This window comes from Ptychodera flava, chromosome 16 (genome assembly GCF_041260155.1).
Source record: "Ptychodera flava strain L36383 chromosome 16, AS_Pfla_20210202, whole genome shotgun sequence".
NCBI lineage: Eukaryota > Metazoa > Hemichordata > Enteropneusta > Ptychoderidae > Ptychodera > Ptychodera flava.
This window is the reverse complement of record NC_091943.1, coordinates 18,916,041-18,942,495: the sequence shown is the minus strand read 5'-3', so window position 1 is coordinate 18,942,495 and position 26,455 is coordinate 18,916,041. Positions and strand designations below refer to the sequence as shown.

Below are 26,455 nucleotides of genomic sequence, written 5' to 3'. Positions count from 1 at the left end.
AACATACACACATACCATGAATCTTAGCATTTATCTTCTTTTTCAAGGTGCTTGGTCTTTTATTGGACCCTTTCATGCAATACATATACACATAACGGTAAAACACTGTTGGAATATCCAGTGTGAACAAGCTGATCACCTTTGAGCCATTTCATCTAGCTTGTCACTATATCTGTCTTGTTGGATATTGTTCAATCTTCAACAGAAAAGTCAAATCACATGACTTAGATCAAAACATCTTTTACACATAATGAGTTTCTTGTGACTCTTGACATTATAATGCTGAGTGTATTTATGATAGAGGCACCATATTGTTCAACTGCCAATTGGAATATTGCAATCTGGTGACTATTTGGTTAGCTATGTGTACCAGTACAGTGTACTCATGTTTTAATGACAAACCAGAGGCTTTCATCACCTAGATATAAATGCATTTTGAAAACTATGTAATACTCTTGTTGAATGAAAAAAGATGCAGAATTTGACTTGAAGTATTTCTTTGTAAGGTAGAATACACCAAGGGCACAGATATTTAGACTGTCAAATTTTCCAAAAACTTTTTGGTCGACCGCTTGTGAATGTCATTTTAAAGTTTTGGGGCTAGAAAGTTTTCAACTGAAATTTTTTTTTAATTTTTCCCCTTTAAGGACGGTGAACACAGGGTTGGTAGCTATTTTGAATTTCAAGTTTGAGTAAATGTTAAGTGCTTTGTTTTTCTACTTCAGAACTTTGCAAGGTGAATCCTAGTTTTTATTCTTGATTTGGTAGGAGTATGCTTGAAAGTTTCATTGAGGAAAGTTTTAGCAAAAGTTTAAGCCTCACACTTTTGAGGCATATACTACCTTACCCCTTGAGAACCTGTAAAGATTTGCAGTGAAAGTTGTTGTTTAGGAGGTTGTTTGAACAAAGGATGTTTGATCATCTGAATCATAAATTACCAAAACATAATGAAGGCAAAAGTTCTGGTATGTCATGTATGTGACATCACAACAAAATTTCTGTGCTGTGAACACATTGAGTATACAGTGTATTCAATCGGGTTTTGAACTCACAACCTACTGTATTATGCCAACACACTGTGTGTATCAGTATAATACTATTACTTTTTACATGAATTTCGCAAACTTGTTCTGTCAAAGGCAACTAAATCACTTTTGGTGTATCACAAGAACCAGGTGATTATATTTGCTGTATACATAAATCTGGAAACCTGACCTGTGATGTTACTATGTTTAAGATACTTACAAGTATTAATTAAAATTCCTGCACATTTTGATGCAGCCAGTTTATTTACACTGTGTGGTAATCTGCCATTGTGTTCAAGCTGACTTGATCATCCATGACTTAATCAATTATCTGCAGATTGTCAATCATCTCTGCCAAGTTCATTGAGCTATCCCATGAGTCTGTATGTTGCTTAGCAACAGTCTGTAGCTTGCCAGCTTTCTCTCTACACAGTTTATTAATGACAGCTAACTGTTCAGGTTTGTCGTCAGTCCTGTCTTTTAAAGCAAACACAACTTCATTGACTTGATCTTCAATCTTCTTGCAGTAAATCCTGGGAAACACTGATTTCAAATCCTTGAAAACTGTTGATTTGACAGTGGTATCACGGCAAACCAGGTTCACGATAAATATTCCTGAATTGGAATTAAATAAAAAAGAATTGACATGTCTCAGTTTTACAGCAACAGCAGTGAGATGTCAATGATACATGTAGATGTATAATAATACATATGATGTGACAGGGGTTATCAAACATACCAACACACAAGGACTAATCAAAGCCTGTAAAGGCCTGTCCTGTAACCAATACATGTGTACAAGTATGTGTCTGTGGACCACAGGTAATTGCTGCATCTGAACCATGGGTTGTATGGTGGATGAACTCTTTGAATGGCTCAGAACAATGTAAAGATTTTCTTATTTGAGTCCAAGGTGAATATAACAAGGTACATGAAATACTCTTTCTGTAGATTGGCCTTTTTCCAAAAATGGACTGCAACATCATCAAAGGGTCATTGAAATGCTGACAGAATATTATTGATAGCAGTTAAAAGCATCCATTTCAATTACACCTAGTTCCACAGTTCATCTCTTACGCCATGTGTACACATCATATGATAAAAATACACACACTCTGTACATGCTGCACTTCTATAACAAAACATAGGTTTTGCTATCTTCTCTAGTACAATGATGATATACTGCATTACTCACAGACTACACTCAGAACAAACAATCCTGTATCTCAAAACATTATTCCACTGTTGAGTGTCAGTGTGATATAGCTAATAAAGCCAGAAAGTTGTAATCTCTGGTACTTGAAATCAATTTTGGTTGGCTTTTGGTTTATTGGTCAGACCTAAAAGAGTGAATTTTAATATGAATTTCCTCAAAATGTAAATAAAGATACTCACCTGAATTTTTGAGGATTGATGAAACTTTTTGTACAAATTCTCTTTCCACAAAGCCTGCAGGTGGACAACTCATCCCGACTGATGAATCTTTACTGTCAGCGTCCAACATGATCAGGTCATATTTTTTATTCCCTGGTTTGTAAACAATAATACGATTTTATTATTTGTACTGCACTGTACTGTATATGAAAATGTATCATCAAAACATACTGGTACATGTATATGATATCATAAATACTAATTTGATTTGATCCTGTAGACTCTGTTATTGACAAATTGTAGGCTAGGAGAAATGCAAAAACTGATATATGTACTATCATTTTCTACAGATATTAAAGTCCATACAGTGTGTGACCTTTCACACATGGTCTGTCCAAACAGTAGACTTTTTAATCAACAATCAAAAGTAGCTGTTTGAAAAAGTAAAATGGGATTGAACTTGAAGTTGATGAATATGGTATTTTGCAAAGATATTTATCAAACCTCTCTGTTCAACAACATATTTCTTGTCATAAATATTAATTTTCATTTTGGCTGCCACATTGAAGGTTTGAGAAATCATGAAGTGTAACTGCATTTAGAGATTGCCATGATATCTATAATGTTGCATGCATTGAACCTTAATTTTCTTTTTTGTTTAATTTTAATTATACCTCTGTCTGTGCAATATCCTAATTATATTAAAATGGTATTTTCTCAATACACACTCACAATAACAACAAGACCAATGGTCAAGAATTAAGAATCAACGTAACAAAGTAAGAAATCCGATATGTTTTGATAAAATTCTATATAGTAGCTAGATCCAAATACAGTCAAGTCATGCCTCTGTACATGTATCACTAAAACTTGTATATCTACTTACTAGCACTCCGTACACAAAAGGCATGAAGGAATTTTATTGTCCTGAAATATTTTTGAGGTCCAATCAAATACAATATGGCTGCCAGTGTACACCTTTACATGAAATACCAAGATAGAGTTGTCTGTGCTCAGTTGGACAAAATACAAAATCTGGAATGACAAACTGACTTTACATTTTGAAATGAACCGGTTTGCTTTGCAAGGCTGTCATGTGACCACTGAATAGTTCTTCTGATGTCTTCATTTTAACAATCATGCATGTATAGTGTACTTGTCTGAGTATACCCCTGCTCATGCATGGGCCCCTCCTGTACTTTTACAGGAATTTTGAAACTGCTGTACCTCTGTGTAAAAGCCCCTAACCCTAGTTTAGCCCAACTACTAGACTAAGTATAGAAAGAGGTTAGGGAAGTGTAGGTGTAGCTCGTTACAGAATGTGTACATAAATTTACTTTTCAAGCCAAAGGAACCAGTGAAAATAGCGTCAATGATGACACTGTGCTCCTCAGTGCATTTAGCGGTAGGGATGCAAGGAGAGGGGTTTGGGGAATGTTGCTGAGAAAGATGCAAAGAAAGGGTTGAAATGTGAAACTGTAATAAAACCTATTGTTTTTTTAGCAGTGTGCGTCCAGCTTGGTAAACATTCCATCTTGTACATGAAGGCAAAAAACATAATTTTCACATGTCCACCAAACTTGGAATTTGCATAGATGTACATAGATCATCCAAATTGATTTATCTGCAAGATTTTGTATGTTCCTTGCTACAAAATTCTGACCCTATTGAATTATAACAGGAAAACATGCAAGCATGATCACAACATTGTTTTGTGATATTCCGATACAAAATTAAAAATAATTTTATTAATATGTCACATTGACTATAAAGTTGCAAATGTTTCCTTGGGTGTTGAAACATGTTAGCATAGTGTACGTGTTACAAATCAACACACCAAACAGCAATGTTCATGTAAGAACAACCTGCTTGATTTCCATGGACTTTCTGGTCCGCCCATCACACTGTTATGTCTGTTTCCCCTCTAGCTTCCGAAAATTCTTGGTAAATTTACAAATTCAGTCTCAAAAGTTTTAGCCCAGATATATTTTCATTTGATATTTTGATATCATCAAGAAATGTCTGGTGATGTTCACTTCTAGATCATTAAACTGGTGGAATCTACAATAATATTAAAATCATTCAGAATCACATAATTTCTTGTTTAAGTTATAGCAGTTTGAAAGTAGGCCGAATGGGAGTCAATCAAGCTGAATGCCATTTAAATTGGAAGGCAGCAAAATGCCATTTAAATTGGAAGGCAGCAAAATTACCTTTCACCTATTGGACCACCCTAGGTAGTTTCTTGTGAACCATAATTGCGTAATTAGGGGGTCTTCATGCCTGACATCACATGATGAGATGACCTAGACTTGACCTTTCAGATAACCTCAGTTTTTTCTCCTTTTCTTTTGTATTATGACTCCATTTGTGAAAGTTTCCTTTGAAATAATGGTTTTTACTATCAAACTGAGTAGTTGCAGGCCAAATTTTGATACAGCAAAGTAGGTAACACTTTTGATAGACTCAAGGACGACCCTGCAGGACTCACAGAGGCAAAGCAGGCCTCAGTGTATTCATGGACGTTACGTTCATGATGTATTGTAGTATCGAACAGCAACAGTGTTTGTTTTACGTACCAGGGGATTTGTAACTTTGTAGAAAGGAGAGTAAAGTGTTTCAATACATTGTAACTTTGTAGGAAGGAGATTAAACTGTTTCAATACAATGCAACTTTGTAGGAAGGAGGGTAAACTGTTTCAACATCTCACAACATTTTATTGTTAGGTGTAGTTCACACACAGCATCGTACGCAGGGCTAGCGAGAGAGTTGCCGACATCGACGGTTATTTACGAGAAGTGAATAAAAGACTGGCATTTTGGAAGCGATCGAGTAGCTGAGGTAGGCTGGGATACGACTTGGGCCCAAGAATGCTGTATTTCGGCAGTAATTTGGCTTTTTACGTCAAGTCACCGACCCAACGTACGGGTCTTTGCAGGGCTGTGGTGAGTGGGGCGATTAGCTGTAGCGGAACACACAGCATCGTACGCAGGGCTAGTACAACATGTGATCATGGAGGTAGTAGGAGACTGAGGTTTCTTGCACGGTCGCGCCAATGAAATGGGAAGCTGAAATTTTCGCTCGTAATTTTGCAAACGAAATCGTAAATCCACTCAAAACTTCGTATTTTTTTTTTACATATTTGAAACCCATGAGGAACGTAATTCATTCTCCCCTGCAAAGTAAAAAGGAGATCGAAACGACATGCATGTCAGACAAAGACCAAACGCACGCAAGATGTCCATCCACATCCACCAATCTCGTAATTTACACCGACAGAACAAAAACAATTTGATCGAGCATGGACGTTCTAACGTAAATGCATCATTGTCTATCGCATTTTCATGTAAGCCAATACACTCACACGTACGCTCTAGGTTCAATTATAATGTCAATCCAACACGATACTATTTCGCTGATAGTGAGTGTGCTGCAGCGTGAATGGTATGCTGTAGTCGTTAGATAACACTGATCACGTGGTGTGACAAAATAGTTTTACGGAAGTTGTTGATGGAAGTGACGTCAACTTTGCTTCTCCCAACTCTATAAGCTTCCTCAGTTACGTAACTTCGTCGCTAAAAATGTGACATTTTATTTCCCATGATGGCATTGTAAGGAGAAGGTTAATTTTTACCCGGCGCCTAATGATTCTGTAACCTCCTGTGGGCCCCTTGTCTAACAGAACTGTCCTACTCTGTGGTCACATTTGCCAGTTTATTTCCATTCACATCTGCCATATTGGCTTTGTCCTCTGAACATGCAGTCTCATTTATCTGAAGCAATGACTTACATCTGATTAGAGTTTATACTGGTGACTATTTGAATTTCATTGCTCTGTTATTGTTTTCACAAGTTGCCGCCTGACCATTTGATCTTTGAAAGTTGAGTTGCTTTAACATGCAAGTGCTAAAGGGCCTTCAAATGTTAAAGTCTCTGTTCAAATGTAGCATCTGGTAAAAGTTATGTCATACTTGTTTTAACCAACTTGACCCGGTGGTGATGGATGAACTTGGCAGGATAAAAATCAACGGTGTAATTTGAAGCTGATAAGATTTCACTGGTTAGGCTTTGAATTGAAGTACATTTCATTTATGCAGATTATGTCTCTTCATAGTGCAAGCAATGAGTGACTGAAAATTGCAATTAACTTTAATGCTGAAGCTGTTCCACGATTACCTTCAGTTGCCTTTTCCTCGATGAATTTCAGACCGTCCCCTACAAACACGTTCATTCTATTGTCTTCAACAAATCCGAACCATTTCTTGGAGACATCAACAATCGCTGAATCCAGTTCTACAGCTGTAACATGTACCTATAGATTAGAGACGATAGAACATTTACATGAGCTGTACTAGGATCTGTTGTCTCTGTGCCTGTGGTGTTGAGTGAGAAAAGTTTTCATTCAACAACCTCTGAAGTCATATACTCACGTGTACATTGTTTCAAAACTAATGTACAAATGGTATGTACATGTAATTTAGTGATTTAATCTACTCAATCTCTTGACATGACAACCCCTAGAACAATCAGGTCACCAGGAGATATGATATTTACATTATGTACCTTTTCATAGATTCACTGTGTATTTTCAAAGACATGATATTAGAGGCTCACAGTTAAAATGGTGATCCTGCTGTACTGTACTGTACTAAGTTACAAATTTTTTACGGTTAAAAAATTACTGTAATAGCTTATTTCAGTGTGTACATACTGCATATGGATTATCAAAGTAAGGCGTCATGTATGTTTGCCTTTACATTGAGTCACTAAAATTGCATGAAGGAAAGATAATTATGACATCTGATTCATTTTTGAAAGTATTGTGAACAGGTACTTCTAAAGTAAATTAATTCTGTTTATGGTTTCAATTTGATTGTGACCAACTTTACCTTTGGAAAATGTTTGTGCATGAACATGGCCAGTCCGCCTCCTCCTAGACCAATCAGGAGAAGACTTATATTTTGATCTGAAATGAAGAATACAAATAAGACATGAATAAATCAAGAAGACATGATTTATTGTGCTTAAACTTTCATTGAAACATTTGGTAAAGAAACATTACATGTATATCATTGCCTTTCAAACTCATGAATGACAATCAGGGGTCACCTTGAAAAATTGAGTACTGGGGAAGCAAATTACTAAATGTTTACTCACTCTTGAACATCACATTGACCGGCATTCCGGTGTTAATTCTATGGGGAAAATTCAATTTTCCACTTTCACAGAAATAAGCCCGTTAAGACTTTAGTTACTCCAAGAGCTTCAAAGTAAGCCTGTCACAGTTAGTGGTAGACCAATATAGTACATTGCAGGGTTCTCAAAAACTTTTGAAGTAGGCGGAAAATGCAGAAAAGTAGGCGGTTAGCTTCTGTGTGCAACCAGGTTCCCTGGGCGGGGGGGGGGGGGGGGGGGGGGGGAGACAGTTCTGAGCAATTTCATGCATTCTTATACAATGTATAAAAGGCTATTCCAACATACACACAGGAGGGAGGGTTTCAGGGAGGGGGTCCCCTCCCTGTGTGCAAGAAATTTTTAAAATTTGAAGACATTTCTGAGCAATTTCATGCATTATTGTATTGTATGAAAGACCATTTCAGCATGAGAGTGTTTATTATTTAAATTTGAAGACATTTCTGAGCAATTTCATGCATTCTTATACAGTGTATAAAAGGTTATTTCAACATACACAAAGGGGGAGGGTTTCAGGGAGGGGTCCCCTCCCTGTGTGCAGGAAATTTTTAAAATTTGAAGACATTTTGGAGTAATTTCATGCATTATTGATTGTATGAAAGACCATTTCAGCATGAGAGTGTTAAGGATTATATTTAAATTTGAAGACATTTCTGAGCAATTTCATGCATTCTTATACAGTGTATAAAAGGTTATTTCAACACACACAAAGGGGGAGGGTTTCAGGGACGGGGTGGGCAAGAACTTTTTAAATTTTGAAGACATTTTGGAGTAATTTTATGCATTTTGTACAGTATTAAAGACCATTTCAGCATACAGAATAATCATTATCATTGCCAATTACAACATGTTTTCAAGGGATAAAGTTTAAAAGAAAAGTCAGAAAAATTAATTTGATATCACTCAGGCCTGTCAACTGCATTCAGTTGACAAGGATAATAGCAAAATTTCACCAGACTGTTGTGTAGAATTATGTTTAGCTCATGACTTGAACAAACATTTTGAAATACATCATAGAATGGGATCTAGGGTTTTCACAATCCAGATAATGATCCGCTAGAATCCTGACCAGCCTGCTGTACAAAGTGTTTTACTGATTTAAATAAACTTGATTGACGATACAGTAAAATCAAAGAGTTTATTCAATTCAATGAATTACAGGAACACAATTTTCAGTGAATTTAATTCACTGTACTAATTTCACAATAAAACGAATCCGCGAGCTGATTATTGATTTTTTGCTGATGTTGAATATAATTGAAAAAGAGAGCTAAATTTCAGTGTTCATGTTTGATAAAACCTCAAACTAACGACACTGAACGCCAGCCTGTACTACGCCGTGTGTGTACAAAGTACCGGTAGTCAATTGTAACACAGTACACACAACGCGATATCGGTCGACCTGAAATTTGACACTGTGATCGAAGTAGCGTTTCAATAGTACGAAAAGTGAGACCAAGTAATTTTTTGTTTGTTTAGATTTGATCTAAACCTCCCAAAACCAACAGACAAAGTCAGAAAATCAAAGTTTTCAAGCGTCGACTTTCTCTTCCGCGATGCACACAACCACGGCCCCTCCACAAAACGCGATGTCGATCAACTGACTTGAATATTGACATCGTGATCGACCATGGATAGATTGACGTGGCGTTTCGAAAGTATGAAAAATGAGACTCAGTAACTTGTGGTCGCTTTAGATTTGATCAAAAACCTACCAAGCCATCAGACTAGGCCCTACTCTTACGCAGAAAACCAAAGCTCTCAAGCGTCGACTTTCTCTTCCGCGTTTGAGCGAAACAAAAGTCGGCTTCATTCGGAAATGGTCGGCTATTCGCGGGCATAACGTAATTGTATGTTAGTCCAATTTTCGGCTATACCCGATGTGAACGTCGGAATAATTCGGGCTGTGATCGGGCGAGCCAGGTTGACCTCGAGAGCGATTCCCAGTGTATAGTACACCACGTTCGCTGATCGCGGTACTACAGTGATAGCAACAAGTTCACCGCGTAAATTGCTAGACTACATATAGCCACATCGGCACTTCTGAAATATTATCTGCGGCTTGCAAGACCACCAAAAAAATCTAATTATTGTTATCAAAACCAGAATTTCCGGGCCAGAGAGCGAAACAGTGCTGAAAAGTAGCCGGCCAAAATACGAAAGTAGCCGGTCAATTTGGCCGGCATCCGGCTAAAAATGAACACGCTGACATTGTATTATAAAAGTTTGAGAGTCTGAATATCTGTTCCTGAGGTGCATTCTACCGGTACATTACGGACTTTGCTCTGGACAATTAAAGGTATACTGTCACCTGTTCCAATTTTGCCACAGTTACCATGGAAAGAGAAAATCTAACCAATCACAGATTTTAAGCAGGTGGCCGCTTTTTAAAAACAGCGCCCTCACATTGGCATTTTGAATACCAAGGAATGCCCCTTTAACCATATATGGGCATATTTAGATTACAGGTGACTGTATACCTTTAAGCACAGGATTATCCGTACATTGTCATAGAAATTGAAAAAAATTGACGCCATGCAAATGCAAAATTTCTAGCATACCATTATATACATACTGTCTGTTTGCAGAGGAAAGCTAAATACTGTGCTTCCTTCAACCATTCAGTTGACCTTTGGCCAAACTTTGTACACGATTTGTAATGTTTACAAGATTTGTACTATATTACATGTATATTACAACATGATCTTTTAAAATTTCACCATCAAAAAACTGCATGTACATTAATAATAGCGTCAATGACACTGTAGCTCCCATCCTGGACTATTTAGTGTTTCTTCTCTGGTCAGATATTTGAACATGTGTGAAAGGGAATAAAGTGCATGAAGTGAAAATACTTAAATGAAATGTACTGGAGACAGTGAAATATGTTTAATGTAATTATTCAGAATATAAAATGGAAAAAATACAGAATGAGATATATCGAATACTGTGATACAACCATTAACTCAACAAGTCATTTACAATGACATAGTCCCCACTTGTAATAGGAGTATTAGTCTTGATGGGGCAGGAAAATATGGTCATTAAGAAGTATCACTGGAGTGTATATGTTGAGATCTATGGGCACATAGGTCTATGTCGTTGTTCCCAATTTGAAACACATGTGGCATGTCTAAGTTATGGTTCTAAATCGGGAAAAAAGATCAGACCTCTAGCAGTATTGGCCAGCCAAGAAATACATATGCGCATTATAAATGAGGTACAAGATGTGACATCTTAAGGTCTAATATCCTATCAAAATTGGAGGGTATAGAACTTGTGGTTACTGAAATATGCATATATATGTATAATCAAGGTCAAAGGTCATCGAGGTCACATGACATTTTGAAAAAAAAAAATTATATTGCTAATTAATCCCTATATGCCAAAAAATCAGATCTCTAGCTCTATTCGCTTGCCCAGAATTAGATGTGTACATAATTAATGAGGTAAAGCGTGTGTTGTCATAAGGTCTCCCATCCTACTAAATACAAAGGACATAACACTTATTTATTGACATAAACATATATTTTAGGTAAAAGGTCATCGAGGTCATATGACATTGGTCAAATAATTTCTCTCCTATAGTTATCCCTATATACCAAAAATCAGACATCCAGCTCTATTGGCTCGCTCAGAATGAGATATGCCCATAATTATTAAGGTACAGTATGTGGCGTCATAAGGTGTCCAATCATACCAAACATGAAGGGTGTAGCACTTGTGGTTACCGAGTTATGGAAAAATATGTATTTGAGGTCAAAGGTCACCGAGGTCACGTGACATTTTGTCAAAAAAATTGTTTTGCTAAGTTATCCCTACATACCAAAAATCAGACCTCTAGCTCTATTGGCTCGCTCAAAATTAGATATGTGCATAATTAATGAGGTACAATATGTGGCGTCATAAGCTGTCCCATCATACCATACATGAAGGCTGTAGCACTTGTGGTTACTGAGTTATGGACAAATATGTATATTTGAGGTCAAAGGTCATCCAGGTCACGTGACATTTTGTCAAAAAAATTGTATTGCTAAGTTATCCCTATATACCAAAAATCAGACCTCTAGCTCTATTGGCTTACTCAAAATTAGATATGTGCATAATTAATGAGGTACGATATGTGGCGTCATAAGGTGTCCCATCATACCATACATGAAGGCTGTAGCACTTGTGGTTACTGAGTTATGGACAAATATGTATATTTGAGGTCAAAGGTCACCGAGGTCACGTGACATTTTGTCAAAAAAATTGTTTTGCTAAGTTATCCCTATATACCAAAAATCAGACCTCTAGCTCTATTGGCTCGCTCAAAATTAGATATGTGCATAATTAATGAGGTACAATATGTGGCGTCATAAGGTGTCCCATCATACCATACATGAAGGCTGTAGCACTTGTGGTTACTGAGTTATGGACAAATACGGTATGTATATTTGAGATCAAAGGTCATCAAGGTCACATGACATTTTGTCAAAATATCCGAGATATATGCGTGAACGGATGGACTCACGGATGGACGAACAGACGGACATGACCCAATCTATAAGCTCACTGGACTTCATCTGTGGGGACTAAAAATTGTGTCACTGCATCCTTTTTGCAATATGAGTACGATGAGAAACTAAATTTTTATTTTTCGTGGCCTTATACATGGGAGTCTATGGAGATCTGCCTTATACATGGGAGTCTGTGGACGTGTAAACTAAAAATATGCAAATTTCACTACGATTTGCCCAAATTTGGGAAAGGTCACCCCTATGCACTTCCATACCAAGTTTCAAATCAATCGGACTTGTGGTTTCAGAACAGGAGATTTTTTGACCAAAAATGGGAGAAAATTACAAAAAAATTCATGAAAATAGCAAGTCCAAGATACTGACCCAAGATGTGCACAATCATTTCATGTCAGCCCAAAGTACTTACATGCTAATTTTTCATGTAATCTGCTCAGTGGTTATTGAGTTTTTTCAATTTTGACTGTTTTTACATTTTTTCACTTAATTGCATATTTTTGGCAATGACAACTTCATTTGAACAAAAATCTCATCTACAGCCCATCATCCATGTACACACCAAATATCAAGATGAAATGTACAGCGGTTTTGGAGTTTTTGATGTTGACGGACAGACATACAGACATACAGACACACAGACACACAGACGTACAGACATAGAGACATACAGACATACATACATACAGACATTTCCCTAGCCTATAAGAGTAGCTTCCATTGCCATATATACATATGGCTATGGGAGCTAAAAATGCTACTCACCTAAAAGAGTTTCAAAATCTGGTAAGTGTTAAGCCTGTTGCCATGGTGATATGGTGTTCACAGTTTAGATAGCTGTGATCCAGAGTTGTGATAAGAGGTCCTTTCTTTTTACCGCTCTTTCCTTTTCTCTTTCTCTCTAAATGCCAAAGATATTTATATCAGAATGTGCTGTATACAAATTCAAAATGATCACACCAAGCCCATGCAATACAAGATCATAACAGATCAAATAATACATGTATCATTCAAGGTAAATAAATAATTTACTAGGTCCAGCGATCAAATAGAAAATTGCAATAACAGTGGGATCATCTTTAACCAATGCTTAGTAGAGGTACCAGGTGTCTGGAATTGGTGATCGTACCCTGCTGGCATGCTACAGCCATCACAATTGGCCAAAAGTGACAAATTTTGTGTAATCCGTTAAAGCCACCAAATTATTGTTGTGAGTCTAAGCCTCATCATTTTAGAAACAAACTCATCACATTTTGATATAATGTCTATGTATCAACTACAGAACTTAAAATGATCTAACCAATCTACATTCTGAGAATCCTTGCCTCACCAGCTTTTGTTGCCAATAGGCTGTCTCACTTGAAAGTTTTTATGAGTTACAAACTCTACCATGTCTATGGAGGTGTGAAGTGTATATACCATAGGCTGGAGTAGTTGGTATATTACATGTACTTGACAAAAAGAGAAAGTTTATGATTTCAAAATTGAAAAAGTTCCTTTTGTCATACAACATGGTACATCTATACAGTGTATTTTGGCTAATTTTTGGAAAATATATGTCTGTGTATGTTGCCGAGTTGGCACTTTTAGTTGTTTCTTTGATTTCTAAGTCATCTGGGTATATACATGTACCGGTATGTCGGATATGATTGGCTTAACTAGGATTGTTGAAACTTATGCGCTCAACAATGTATGTATGAGTGCTATTGAAACACTGGGTAATCCCTTAATTTGCATCCAGATTTGTCAAAGCCTCGCACAAATAGTCTACAAGAAGTGGTACACAGTTTGTGCTCATGGGAATGTACAATGTACAATTTGTCAGTTATAATTTGCACTAATGAGATAAAAACACAGTGTTTATCCATGAAGTAAACTGAAATTGCAAATGGATCAGAAATGGTATGCAAAGGCAGTATATGTAAATCCATGGTAAACCAAAAGCATGTGCAGCTAGGTAACACAGACATGGAAACCATGTCTATCGCACATGCTGTGTCTACATGTACACAATATGCATGTACATTGTACCTTACTGAACATTGTTATTGTTTATGCTGTGACTACGATTAAAAAATCGGTAGAAACATGCCTGAGTAATGGCTCTGTACGTGAAAAAATCGTAATAAAATGGCCGCCTGGCAGCCATATTGGCTCGTATCACAAAACAAATTGACGTGCATATCTATGACATTGGTCAATGTCCTTGTACCAACTTTGAATAAAATCGGTTGGAACATGCCTGAGTTATGGCTCTGTACATGAAAAAATCGTAATAAAATGGCGCCTGGCGGCCATATTGGATCGTATCACAAAACAAATTGACGTGCATCTGTATGACATATGAAGTAATCCTTGTATCAAGTTTGAATGAAATCGCTCCAGGCATCTCAGAGATATCTGCGTGAACGGACGGACGGACGGACGCACAGACGCACGCACGCACGCACGCACAGACACACGCACGCACACACGCACGGACATGACCAAACCTATAAGTCCCCCCGGACGGTGTCCGTGGGGACTAAAAACTATCGACTGTTGATTGACCAATCAGAGTGCTCAATTCAGGGTGTTTTATTTACTTGTAAAGCCTTGGTCACCTAATTCCAGAAACGAATGACGGCGCCGTAGTAAAGTGAACATGTCATATTCTGTAGACATCTGGTACGTTTTTTCCCTAATATTCTAATTTGGTAACAAAGCGGAAACCAGCTGCAACACAAAATCTGCGGTGGTACAAACATAAACTAATGTGCCCTAGGGCATTTATAGAATGTTCCATTACATTGGAAGGCTATTTCACAAATAAAAGTTTAAATTCATATCCTAAACATGTTCATTGACAAAGGGGACGGTTGACGTAAACACATTGAAAACGAAAATATATCAGTTAGGGCGATAGTTTTGAAGTCGGATAAAACCCTCGTACTCGGGATCTTCTGGTATATAAAGTCCAACCAACGATAAAATGTCTCGGCCTGCAGCCTCAACATTTTATCGTTGGGTTGGACTTTATATACCAGAAGAGCCTTGTACTCGGGCTTTATCCTATACTAAAGTATGCTCCTACATGAAGTCATATCTTTACATTATAACTTTTTTCATGATCCTTGTACTATATTGACTTAATTATCTTAATAAACTCTATTGGCATTTTCTATGTGTTAAAGCGACTTGATGGTGAAATGCACTCAGCATCCTTGCCTGGTGAGGGAAGGTACATGTAGCAGATAAATCGTAGATATCTGTTAGTAGAACACATTTATTTGTCACTGATACAATCATGTCTGCATGTGTACTAGTACATGTATGTACATGTATGTATGTAAATATGTGTACTTGGATGTATACATTCACCTAGGAATGCTAGTTTCTACGTACATGTATGTATGTAAATTTGCAATGTACATGTCCCCAGAAGATGTGAACATATGTTTCACATGTATGATAAAGGGAAAATACTTTCATATTTAAGGATACACAGTCTCCTCCCAGAATATGGTAACAGAAATGTTCCAACATGCACCCCCCACCCCTAAATTTTAGTGCCATCTCAAAAAAGAGTGTTACATCATTTTATTTTCCAATAACATAACACAAAACTCACCAGCAAGTGACAGGAAAAGTTGAAGAGTTTACTGTGTGAATGCTTATCTACAATCCAAGTTTGTTTCATGACATTACGTGATATTATTATTATGGCTTTCAGAGACAAATGGCACAAGATGAATTTCCTCCATTACAGCTACATTAATGTATGCATCTAGGTCGTTATGAATCTGAGTGGGCAAACTGTATTCCTATCTAGATGTGTATGTCAGGCAATAAAAAGATCAAAGTTGTGGCCCTGTGACCCCTGTAATGTCTGCTTTGTTGTATGCACAGGGAACAGAGCGGGTGGAAGTTTCTTTGTTTTTCCCCCTGCACTTTTCAGACACCACTTTTCATGTTCCATTGAGTTGAATCGAATTTCTAACATCACGTCTTATACCATCAAGAATAGGTATGCTCAAACATATTGATCCAATGTAGAGTAACTTTCTGTAAACAAGACTTTCAAACTTCACATACTCTCAATCTATTGTCAATTGGTTACTTTCACTTTCACTTAAGACAGTATCTCAGAGCAGCTTACATGTACACAGTTTAAAGTCACTTTTGAATAATTATTCAAACCACATCACAATAAAATGTCTATGTTACACCATCTTTCATATTTATGATTCTGTCCGTGTTGAACATCAATACTCCAGAATAGTATGACCTTGATAACAGAAATGAATACAGGCATGTGCAGCAAAAAAAATAATAGTTGTTCTGACAGGCCCTGTACAGACCCTGACAAAATCCTGTGGTACAGGTCTGTGTCAGCTAAGACGTCCCATTGCTGTGACAGGGGCTGATGTGCAGGTCTGTATCCAGGGCTGTGGGGACAGGACTATGTACAGTGTTGTGGTCACAGACCTGTGACAGGGTCTGAAATCTCTCCCTGTCTCAGTACTGTATTTACAAGACTGTGAATAGTGCCGTGGGCATAGACCTGTAACAGGGACAATAATTATTTTAATGTGCACACAATTATGCCTGTTTTCATTTCTCACATCAAAATTAGCCCAATTTTCTAGAAATTTACAGCCCTGAAATCTAACAAATTTTCAGGTCCTGTAACAGGTTCTGCAAATTCAACACTGACATACCCCTGTCTGTACACCAGTATTTCAGTCATGTGATCACAGCACTGGATACACTCAGAAATTACATCGCTATATACATTCCTGTAATACCAAGCCTGATACTGACCTATTCATATAACCCTGATATCTGACCAATTTTACAGGTCCTGTAACAGAGGTTACATGTATTTCTTTAGGACTGTTACAGATACTGATCAGATCCTGTTAGAGGCATGTACTGAAATCTGCCCGTATAGTTTTCTTGCTGTGTAATTGTGTGCACATTAAAAAAAGTATTGACCCTGTTAAAGATCTGTATTCACATTGCTATGTAGTGCTGTAAATACAGTGCTGAGACAGGGAGAGATTTCAGACACTGTCACAGGTCTGTGACCACAACACTGTACACAGTTCTGTCCCCACAGCCCTGGATACAGACCTGCACATCAGCCCCTGTCACAGCAATGGGATGTCTTTGCTGACACAGACCTGTACCACTGTACCACAGGGTACAGGTCTGTGTCATACTCTTGCTTCGGCATGTCTGTGTACAAAGGAATTTCACAGAGTATAGATCAGTACAATTACACCTAGGGATTGAAAAGCACGCTTTATAATATCCTTTAGCTCACCTGTTTTCAGTCTTGCTTGTGATTGGACTACATTCTGATTGCTTTGAAATATCAATCTCCTGAATAGTTGACAACTTCAACATCTTCAACCACAAAGTCACCACTGAGGTCACTGTGACCTCGATATTGAATAGTTTGCTGACCAACGTCATCACCAATTGACAGAAATGGCACCTGGAACACATGGTATAAAAACCTCGATGTGGCTAATCACTGTTGATTAAGATATTTTAGAAATCTATCAGGTGTCACTCATTGACAATTAAAGAAATCATCCTCAATAACCCTTTGGATGCTGTAATTTTTCCCTCCGAAATTTTAGTGCAATGTTTTACCAATATTTATGAATTTTTCTGCAAGTTTTTTATTATTTTGGACCAAATGGACATCACATTTCATCGCGTACAGTTTTATAATAAAATTTTGGCAAAAATCTGAAAAAAATTGACGGGGGTATATTTTTTAAATGTGACAAAAATTGACTTTGGTGCTGAAAGGGTTAAATGTTTCAGGCTTTCACTGTATGGTTACTGTATACTCTTGCTTCGGCATTAACCCTATTCCGCAGTGAGAAAACATCATTAGTATCATGATATTTGACAGTGACAATTGACTGATTTTTGGAAAGGGTATGCAGACTGAACAGATTACTTTTTGCTTTGCATTTCAGTTTGGCTGACTGGTGAGGAAACACTGAAGCAAAGTGTCACATCACACATAATTATTCTCAAGATTGCGCATTTCATTTTGTGTCTTGTGGAAAGGGGAGACAGAGCATCCTTCATCAGTAGTTTCAGTGTTCTTGTATCTCTGTGTGGCATGGCACTCAGGTGAGTACATGTACCTTAAGGTAGCGTGTGCCTTGAGGAGAGATATTCAGAATCTCTCACTTTCACAATGCATTTTGATTCTACAACTTGTGGAGCTCACTTTGAAGCTCATGTCGTTTGTAAAATTTTCACTATAAATATTTCTTTTTCCCCATGGAGTAAATAGTTTTCACTGGCTTATTTTTTGTGAGAATAGACTTTTTTATTTTTCCCCTCAGAGTTCAGGGATGGCAGCCATTTCAAATTTTAAGCGTCTATATATATTGGATAATTTATTTCTCTAGTACAAAACTTTGCACAGCAACTCCTGAGTTTTATTCTTGATTTCAAACTGGAATGGTTAAAAGTTTCCTTGAGGAAATTTAAGGAAAACGATTGAAGTGTTTCAATTCCGAGGAACAAACTACCTTAAAGCACAAATTACTGCAGTGCACATGCGTGCAGTTGTTTCAAAACTTGCACTTGAATTGGTACAATTATCAAGTAGGACTGAGACATATAGTTGACATTGGAAAGAGTGTCCTCTACAGGTTCATCAGGGTTTTCCTAACCACAGCCAGTGGTCCTTATTGTTTGGTGTTTGCTAGATCCTAATCATATCATTCATATTTAAAGCTGCTTGAATGAACCAGTCTTGACTGAATAGAGGTGTAAGTTTGGAACAATATAATATGTCTTGAATGTTGGTCTAATGTCTAAATTCTGATACCAAAGTGTAAAAGTACAATAAGTGTAACATTTTCAGTTTGGCTGACTGGTGAGGAACCACAGGTGAGTGGTTCTCTGGTGGCCTCCATCATGCTGTAAGTTACTGTTCTGTAAAATACATGTATGCCTCCTACAACTAAAATACTTTAACCATCTAAACAGCATGCTGCAGTAATTTCTGCTGCAGCTGAAAATTCTACAGAGAATATTCCATTTACAAGTAGAGAAAGTTCAATCTACAAGCACTGTCGTAGGACTAGCCATCATACAAAGTAAGTTACTGATCATACCCTTTGACAAGATTGTGTCTCAACAGTGCATAGTTTTGTCTTTCCTCCACAGCTGCAAGGATATCCTGTGTTGTTTCAACTCTCTTGGCAGGTCTGTCTTCATCTAGACACAACTCAAGTAGCTGCAACAATGTCAATCAATCAATCAATCAATCAATATCAAGCGACTGATCAATCAAATGAAATATACAGAGAAATGAGACAAACAATTCTTTGTCAACTACATGTACAAAATATTATTCTAGACAGGTAGATGTTAAATTTCTAATCCTACTGCAGAAAAAATTACTGAATGCCAAACTGCAGAAAGTTTTTTTTGCTTGCTTTTTTTGTTTTGTTTTTTGCTGTAAAAACCATTTGAGAGAACAGAATAATAGATTTCTCTTTCTTGGTAGCATCAGCTTCACGTTTTACAAAAGGACGTGTTCTATATAAATGCCCATAACAATACAACTTTTCAATATATGTATATAACATGTTTTACAAAAACAAGATGCTAAATATTACACTATAGCAAAGTAGAGAAAGAGAGAGAGAGAGAGAGAGAGAGAGAGAGAGAGAGAGAGAGAGAGAGAGAGAGAAAGTTTACTAAGATTGAATTTCCCTGATCTTTTTCTCTATTATTCTTAGTAATTTCTCTCTGGTGCTTTCACTGTTAACACAGAATTTAAGAAATTAAAATTGATATTTACACATAGAAAAATTTGTCTCTTGGTCTTTTGATTTGATAACTTTGTTCACACTTTGTGGTTATACTGGTCTACTGTCACCTGCTGGCAAATCCAATCCTCAGATAAAATAATGGGGCCTAAATACATCAATGTGGCTGGGCACATTTAGAAGCAGGTTCTAAATTGTGTGATGAGGAAGTTACGGTGCCGAGAATGTGAACGACGCTGTCTCTCCTTTGATATGTAACAACGAACTAACTTAATTGCCTGAAAAGAGGCGCGAAAGTCGCTCTACTTGTCAATCAACTACATGTATGACCTTAACAACTTGCAACATTTTGTCTCAACTTGGTCTGAGGCATTTTTTAGTCCCGACACTAAAATTGCATAACTGGATCATTTGTGGTGAAGAATAAATCAATGCCAAAAAATGGATGGAAGAGGGCACAGAAGGGGATTTATCCACTTACCCTATTCTGCATTTGTGGCATTTTCTTAAACTTTGTACAGACAAACGCAAACACAGGAAACTGTAATTCCTTACCATCAGAGTCATCTGATGAACTCTCATGGACCTGATGTACTCTAACCATCCACCCTCTGAAAAGAATGAGGTGCGCCTACGGGTGAAAACAGACCTACATGTATGAAGGCACTGGAACCTATTCTGAGTAAACATGGAAAATCTACAAAAAGAGCAAATCTTGCTTTTTCACAAACGGAAATGCTGACTGGATGGTGGCGAAGCTGAAATGAAGTCTCTTTCTAGCCAACAAAAGTAACAGTTCTGGTATAAAAAAGAAACTAAAACTACTGTTAATTGTCAGCAGCTTGATTTCGTAAAACTAAAACCGAAGGTGACTGAAGTTGATCACAAACGACAGAAATTTGAAAATGAAATTTGAAGATGTACAGATAACTGATTAAACATCTGATTGTTACTGTGCAATGTTTGCAGTAGTGAGATGTAAGATACAAATATCACATGCAGAACCATTGTGCGATGTACTCCTTTGCATAAATTTGCAACTTGAAGTCAGATATGACAATTAGCAGAAGAAACTCAACTTCTAGTGGTCTCTGATTTGAATTTTAGAAAAACACACAAGATGACTGTGATTGGCGGCAAAAATATTCAAAATTCTAAAGTCAGGTAATGTGCCGGTGGCATGTCCCAACAGTAGAGTAATATCTTGACTTGCTACAAGTCTCTGGGCATATCAATATCAAAACAGAATAAACTGAAGGAGTAAACTTTAGCAGACTGTCATTTTAGTTCTAGGCTGTTGTACATGTGTAGATCATTGGGTGAACGCGTTGGCCAGTCAGTAACTGCTGCCAGGACATCAACGGCTGCCAAGAAAAGCCAAGCAACTGCGGGCCAGTAACATCAAACAAACAATAATTTTGAACATTGGACATGAGGTGTTTTGGTCACTTCACTGAAACATTAGCCTCGACACCTCACAAGAGTTGGCAGATATAGGTTAATAAAGCCTAGGAAAGAACTTAAAAAGATTTGAGTGCAGAGATGACATTTCTCATTTACCACGGGTAGGCTGGGGAGTCAAAAGGGTCTGAGGTGGGTATAGAGGTCCCCTAGACTCTCTCAGAGTTCCTGTTCTCTACACAGCTTCTAATCTTTGTCATACTCTTATATGCACTCATGGTCTGGCTATGCCAGTTCCCTGAGTTGGGTTATGCCACACAACACAAAGAGGGCTAAAATGCACAGCCAATGAGGGGCTGTGAGAGACTCTAGAGGCCCTCTTGGAAAACCCGATCTGTTGGTATCTAAAGCTTTCTGTCAATTAACTCTTCACTCATGCTAAAACTTTGAATTCCTACAGAAGTCAACTAGAACTTCCCCACCAGGAAGCACATGGCAATAATTTTCCTTAAAAGGGCAATGGAAGTATAAGCTGAATCTGAAATGACGTTAAAATTGCACAAGTTGATTTGATGCTTTCCTTGAAGAGTTTGTTTTCAAGATATAACTATGATCATGATCATAATCCATTTTATACAGTATGTTTCAGGCAATTTTTTTAATTTTCCAATCAAAGAGGACACACTACCTTGTTAGCTTTTCAATTCTGACATTGATGTAGTATTAAAGTACAAAACACTGATAATGTAAATGAAATAATTATTCACTCATTAGGGAAATAGTCCAAGACCTTTTGACGGATATGTTTCTAAGACAGTGATATACAGATGTATCTGCCGCCGATTTTCATCACTATTGATCTCAGAAAAGATTCTGTCAACTTTTTGTAGAATTTCCTCGCTGCTGTCCAGCATCATTGCATCCAGCGTGGACTTGTCCAGGACAACATTGAAGTCACTCTCCTTGTATTCCATCTGGAATATCAACAGCAGTTAGGCATCAAGGATACGGAGGAATTCATGACACGGTCTGCACTAGCCATCTAGTTGCCGACAGCTTTATACATTTGTCTTGTTGTGTACATCATGTTGGTGGGTTTAACCTCACTTTCCGTACATGTTTACTCCACTAATGCAGCAAAAATCACCAGATTGAATTTGTTTATTAAATATATCTGCATTATATTTTAACAAGCCCAGTCTGAAGGCTGCCCTCAATGGCAAAATATTAGTAGTATAATTTTGGGCACAATGAACTAATGAGGGCACATTTCAAAACAAAGTTCCCATTGCCACATACGAAATAAACAACTGCAACTTACATCCAACATGTCCATTTTTTTAATACACTATCTCTGGCCTGTTCTTGGCATTTTTCAACTTCATCTGTTTGATCACGGAGTCAATGATATCTATATTGACAATATTACGGTAGCCAATGTCGTATAGGTCTTCACTGAGCCGTGAGTTACCATCAGCAAATCACTAAGTCAGCCGGTTTGATGTACTTGTGGAGCACTCCATACCTTGCCAAAAAAAATTGAAATAAAAAATGAAGGAAATCAAAATCACAGCCTTAATATTATTCAGGAGAAGTAATATTTCAACAATATGTTCTCTGCTGTCGTTTATATATGAGTTGTACAGATTGGGGTAAATAGGCTTGTCCTGAGTCTGTGGACTCTTTAACCCTTTGAGTGCTATAATTTTTCCCACTAAAAATTTTAGTGCAACATTTTACTAATTTTTATGAATATTTTTGTAATTCTTTTGAAAATTTTGGAACAATTTAACAGTACTTTTCATAGACTCCAGCTTCGGTCAAATTTTTGGGAAAAATCTGATAAAAAATATTTTTACCTGAATATTTTCTTGGTTACATTTTTTTAAGGTGACAAAAATTGACTTTGCCACTCAAAGAGTAAAAAATGTCATAACAGAGACTGAGTAAATAGAAGAAATAAATTTCAGAAGCTTGTTGCGGTGATGGTCAGGTAATTGCTATAAGCAATAAACTTCAGCAAGCAGTTGCACAGAAGGTGGGTGAGTGAATTTGCAGCAAGATACAACTACTGCAGGTATCCTATAAATGCCCAGTGACTTGTGGGCTAGTCAAAAGGGGTAATTGTAAAAGCGGCGCATGCAAAAATTGAAATCACTTTTTATTAATTGCAACAGCCACTAGCAATAAATGCTATCCATGTAATGAGAGTGGGGGGGAGGTGAATGTAAATGTATCAAAGGAATCAGATGGTGTACTGGTAGGACTCACCATGGACATTGCACAATTTAGGAGGTAATTTTCAAAATAGCTATAGTCCAGTGTGTGTCCAACTCCCATTGTCTTGTACATGTAAAACTCTGATGACAATTATGTGGATCTATTTGCAATCTTTACATAATCCCCTGCGATTCCTGTGGATGGTTGACAGTGTATATTTTATACTGAAAAACAATTTTTTAATCATGGACAGTAGTATCGCTTCTAAGTCACATTTGGTGAGATTAGCCAGCAACATGCAAGATGGTGGCAGATTTTAAGGAAAACTGTTGAACAGTCGTTTTTTCCAGTCTAAAGTATATACTGTCAACCATTTTGTTAGTGTACATGGCTTAGTAATAACTAGGAAGCAAGACTATATTGCCACAACATAAGGAAAATTAACTGACTGTGCGACCGTTTGTGTGCCTAGCCACGGTCCCTCAATTTGTAGAGGGACCGTGGCCTAGCAGATCTACAGGGGCAAAATTTCTGCACTTTAATTGTAGCCCTATGGGCTGGCACTACACAGCCAACATGACAAAAGCCGGCGCACCTGGATGCACTCACCACGCCCTCATTGGTGATAGGCACAGTATGCTAGGGTCTATGCTAGCACGGTCGATCCAATCAACACCCATGATACTAGAAGACTGACTCAAAGGTTTTGATACGCATGTTTCGAGTGTCTTGTGCCTGTGGCATGTATAACACTAGCTGTGGAAACGTAGCTATCTGTTGGCGGGGTAGCGGGCATCGCTATGCGGGTCAAAGGTCAACCCCGCCACGGATACGGGGTTGACTTTTGACCCGCATAGCGATGTCCGCTACCCCGCCAACAGATAGATGCGTTTCCACAGCTAGTATAACACGAATGTGTGCCCTATTATTGGTGTTAGGCTCGTCATACGGACCAACAGCTGTTAGATATGAAGATTACATGTACCTTACCTCCCTGATTTTGTAAGACTTGCAGCAATTGCATAAACCATCGAGGTATAAAGAAAGACATCGTGTAGCCATGTATCATTTTATGTTGCTGCGGATCCGTAGCCCTGACAGTCTCCCTGCAGCTGCCTGTTTGTATGGGGGAGTGGGGTCCCCCCCTTATACAAACAGTCAGGGAGTGGCAGGGCTACGGATCCGCAGCAACATTGTATGTACAGTAACACATACATACACAGTACGGCATGGCAGGCCACAGCTAGGTGCTTGGAGTTGCCAATGTGCTGTACGCAGCGCGCAGAAAGAATTACGTTATTCTACAACACTCCCGCGCCTCAGTCACACTATATTCGTGAACGTGGAGCAGGCTTGCTGCAGTTTCGTACTTTCGTAGCCCCGCAACTCCGCTTGAAGATGTTTTTATTTTCGGGAGGTGGGGCCACCACCTCCCCAAAACAAAAAATTCAAATGAGTAGCGGGGCTACGAAACTACAGCAAGGAGCTAGGAGCAGGCATACATGCACACACGGTCGGAAGTAGCTGTGATATCGCAGCGGTACTTATGGCGTGTATCGAACGCGATCGGGTCATTGAGGTCATCGCCACAGTGGCGATGACCTCAATGACCCGATCGCGTTCGATACACGCCATAAGTACCGCTGCGATATCACAGCTAGGTCGGAAGGACCGTGATGCACACACAAGAGCTCACCATAACCTTCGCTCCTCTCTTCTTGAAAAAGTTGTCCCGTATTCTGTAGAGCTCAACTTCATGTGACTCTTCGGAACAAAATCCATGGTACACCTCGCAGAAGTTTGGAACAGATGCCTGTTAACGCCGATGTGCAATACGAAGTTTCACTTATCAGCGGCATTGTCTTCCAAGAGGGGCAGCCATTTTTGAAGTTGAAGACAGACATGGCATCGGATTCAGTTTTGGTTTCTTCTTGCATTTCTATTGGACGACTTTGTTCAAGTTTTGAACAATGTTTCATGCAATATATTTCAATCAAAATCACTCAATACATATTTGCTAGTGAATAGTTACTTCTAACTTCACAAACACAAAACTTTTTCCCAGGAGAAATTATCACGAGATGATAGCACAAGAGGGCGCACTTATATGACATATCCTGCATATCCTGACAAGGCCGAGAATAGTTCTTTTACCGGTTCCATGATGCAGTGCGCGCCAGGGTATACAAAGCGTACGTTACGCATAGAACTTTTTAGCCGTAGGGTACACGCAGGGTATGTTACTCATAGAACTCTATGGCAGATTACACCCTGACCTGTATTTTCGTCGCTGATGGTTAGAAAATACACGGGCATTATTTGGTATTGCAAATTTGTGTCATTCTTCTATAACAATCCGTTGTATAAAACAACATCAGATGTTTTCGCTGTTTTGAGCTTATATACGGTGTTTGATAAAGTCACTGCAATGCATTGTGGGATAACCGGGAAAAGGTCTATAGTAATGCTTCTGGTATATTTTAGGGTCTGACCTAATTGAAACATTTAACGCTTGCTTTAATTCAGGGGAATTGACGAACAGCCAGAAACTTGGTTTAGTTTCTTTGCTCTATAAAAAGGGAGATAAGGCAGACTTAAACAATTGGAGACCAATAAGTCTTGGTAATTGGCAAAATATGCAGCCCAGATCAGTGTGGATACATCCCCGGGCGGGAGATAGGTGATATTATCATACATGCTATGCCTGTATTGCCATTCTTCTATTGTTCAGACGGTACTGATATGAGCCCATATTTTAACTAGTGAAAATACGAATTATATTTTCACTGTAACCGAACTACTTACAGCGACGCGTACGCGTGACCTTCGCTGTATGCATGACCTTCGTTGGTTTATGTACATATAAAACAGCTGAGCGAATAAGACAATGACAATCCGAAACGTCATTATGATTATGGTCAAAATTATGTT

The 26,455-nt window shown here is 38.0% G+C and overlaps 1 protein-coding gene across 1 annotated transcript; it reads right to left on the bottom strand.

Annotated features, from left to right (window-relative positions):
• Nucleotides 1-7: 7 nt before the first annotated feature.
• LOC139114218 (eEF1A lysine and N-terminal methyltransferase-like) lies at nt 8-25,599 on the bottom strand. The gene is made up of 10 exons (XM_070675797.1): nt 25,221-25,599; nt 22,626-22,829; nt 22,072-22,278; nt 20,385-20,514; nt 19,244-19,365; nt 17,416-17,589; nt 7,290-7,366; nt 6,577-6,699; nt 2,421-2,552; nt 8-1,640 (listed from the first exon to the last, which is right to left on the bottom strand). The coding sequence occupies exons 4-10, from the start codon at nt 20,505-20,507 to the stop codon at nt 1,345-1,347; spliced, it is 1,047 nt and encodes a 348-aa protein (XP_070531898.1). The 5' UTR covers nt 20,508-20,514; nt 22,072-22,278; nt 22,626-22,829; nt 25,221-25,599; the 3' UTR covers nt 8-1,344.
• Between the last annotated feature and the right edge of the window lie 856 nt (nt 25,600-26,455).

Excerpts from the sequence above, each read along its gene's own strand:
- LOC139114218 (XM_070675797.1), bottom strand. The coding sequence starts at position 20,507 with ATGGTTAGAGTACATCAGGTCCATGAGAGTTCATCAGATGACTCTGAT. Across the intron at positions 17,590-19,243 it reads AGACACAATCTTGTCAAAGG|GTGCCATTTCTGTCAATTGG; the intron begins GTATGATCAGTA and ends CATGTGTTCCAG. Across the intron at positions 6,700-7,289 it reads TGCACAAACATTTTCCAAAG|CTGTAGAACTGGATTCAGCG; the intron begins GTAAAGTTGGTC and ends TACATGTTACAG.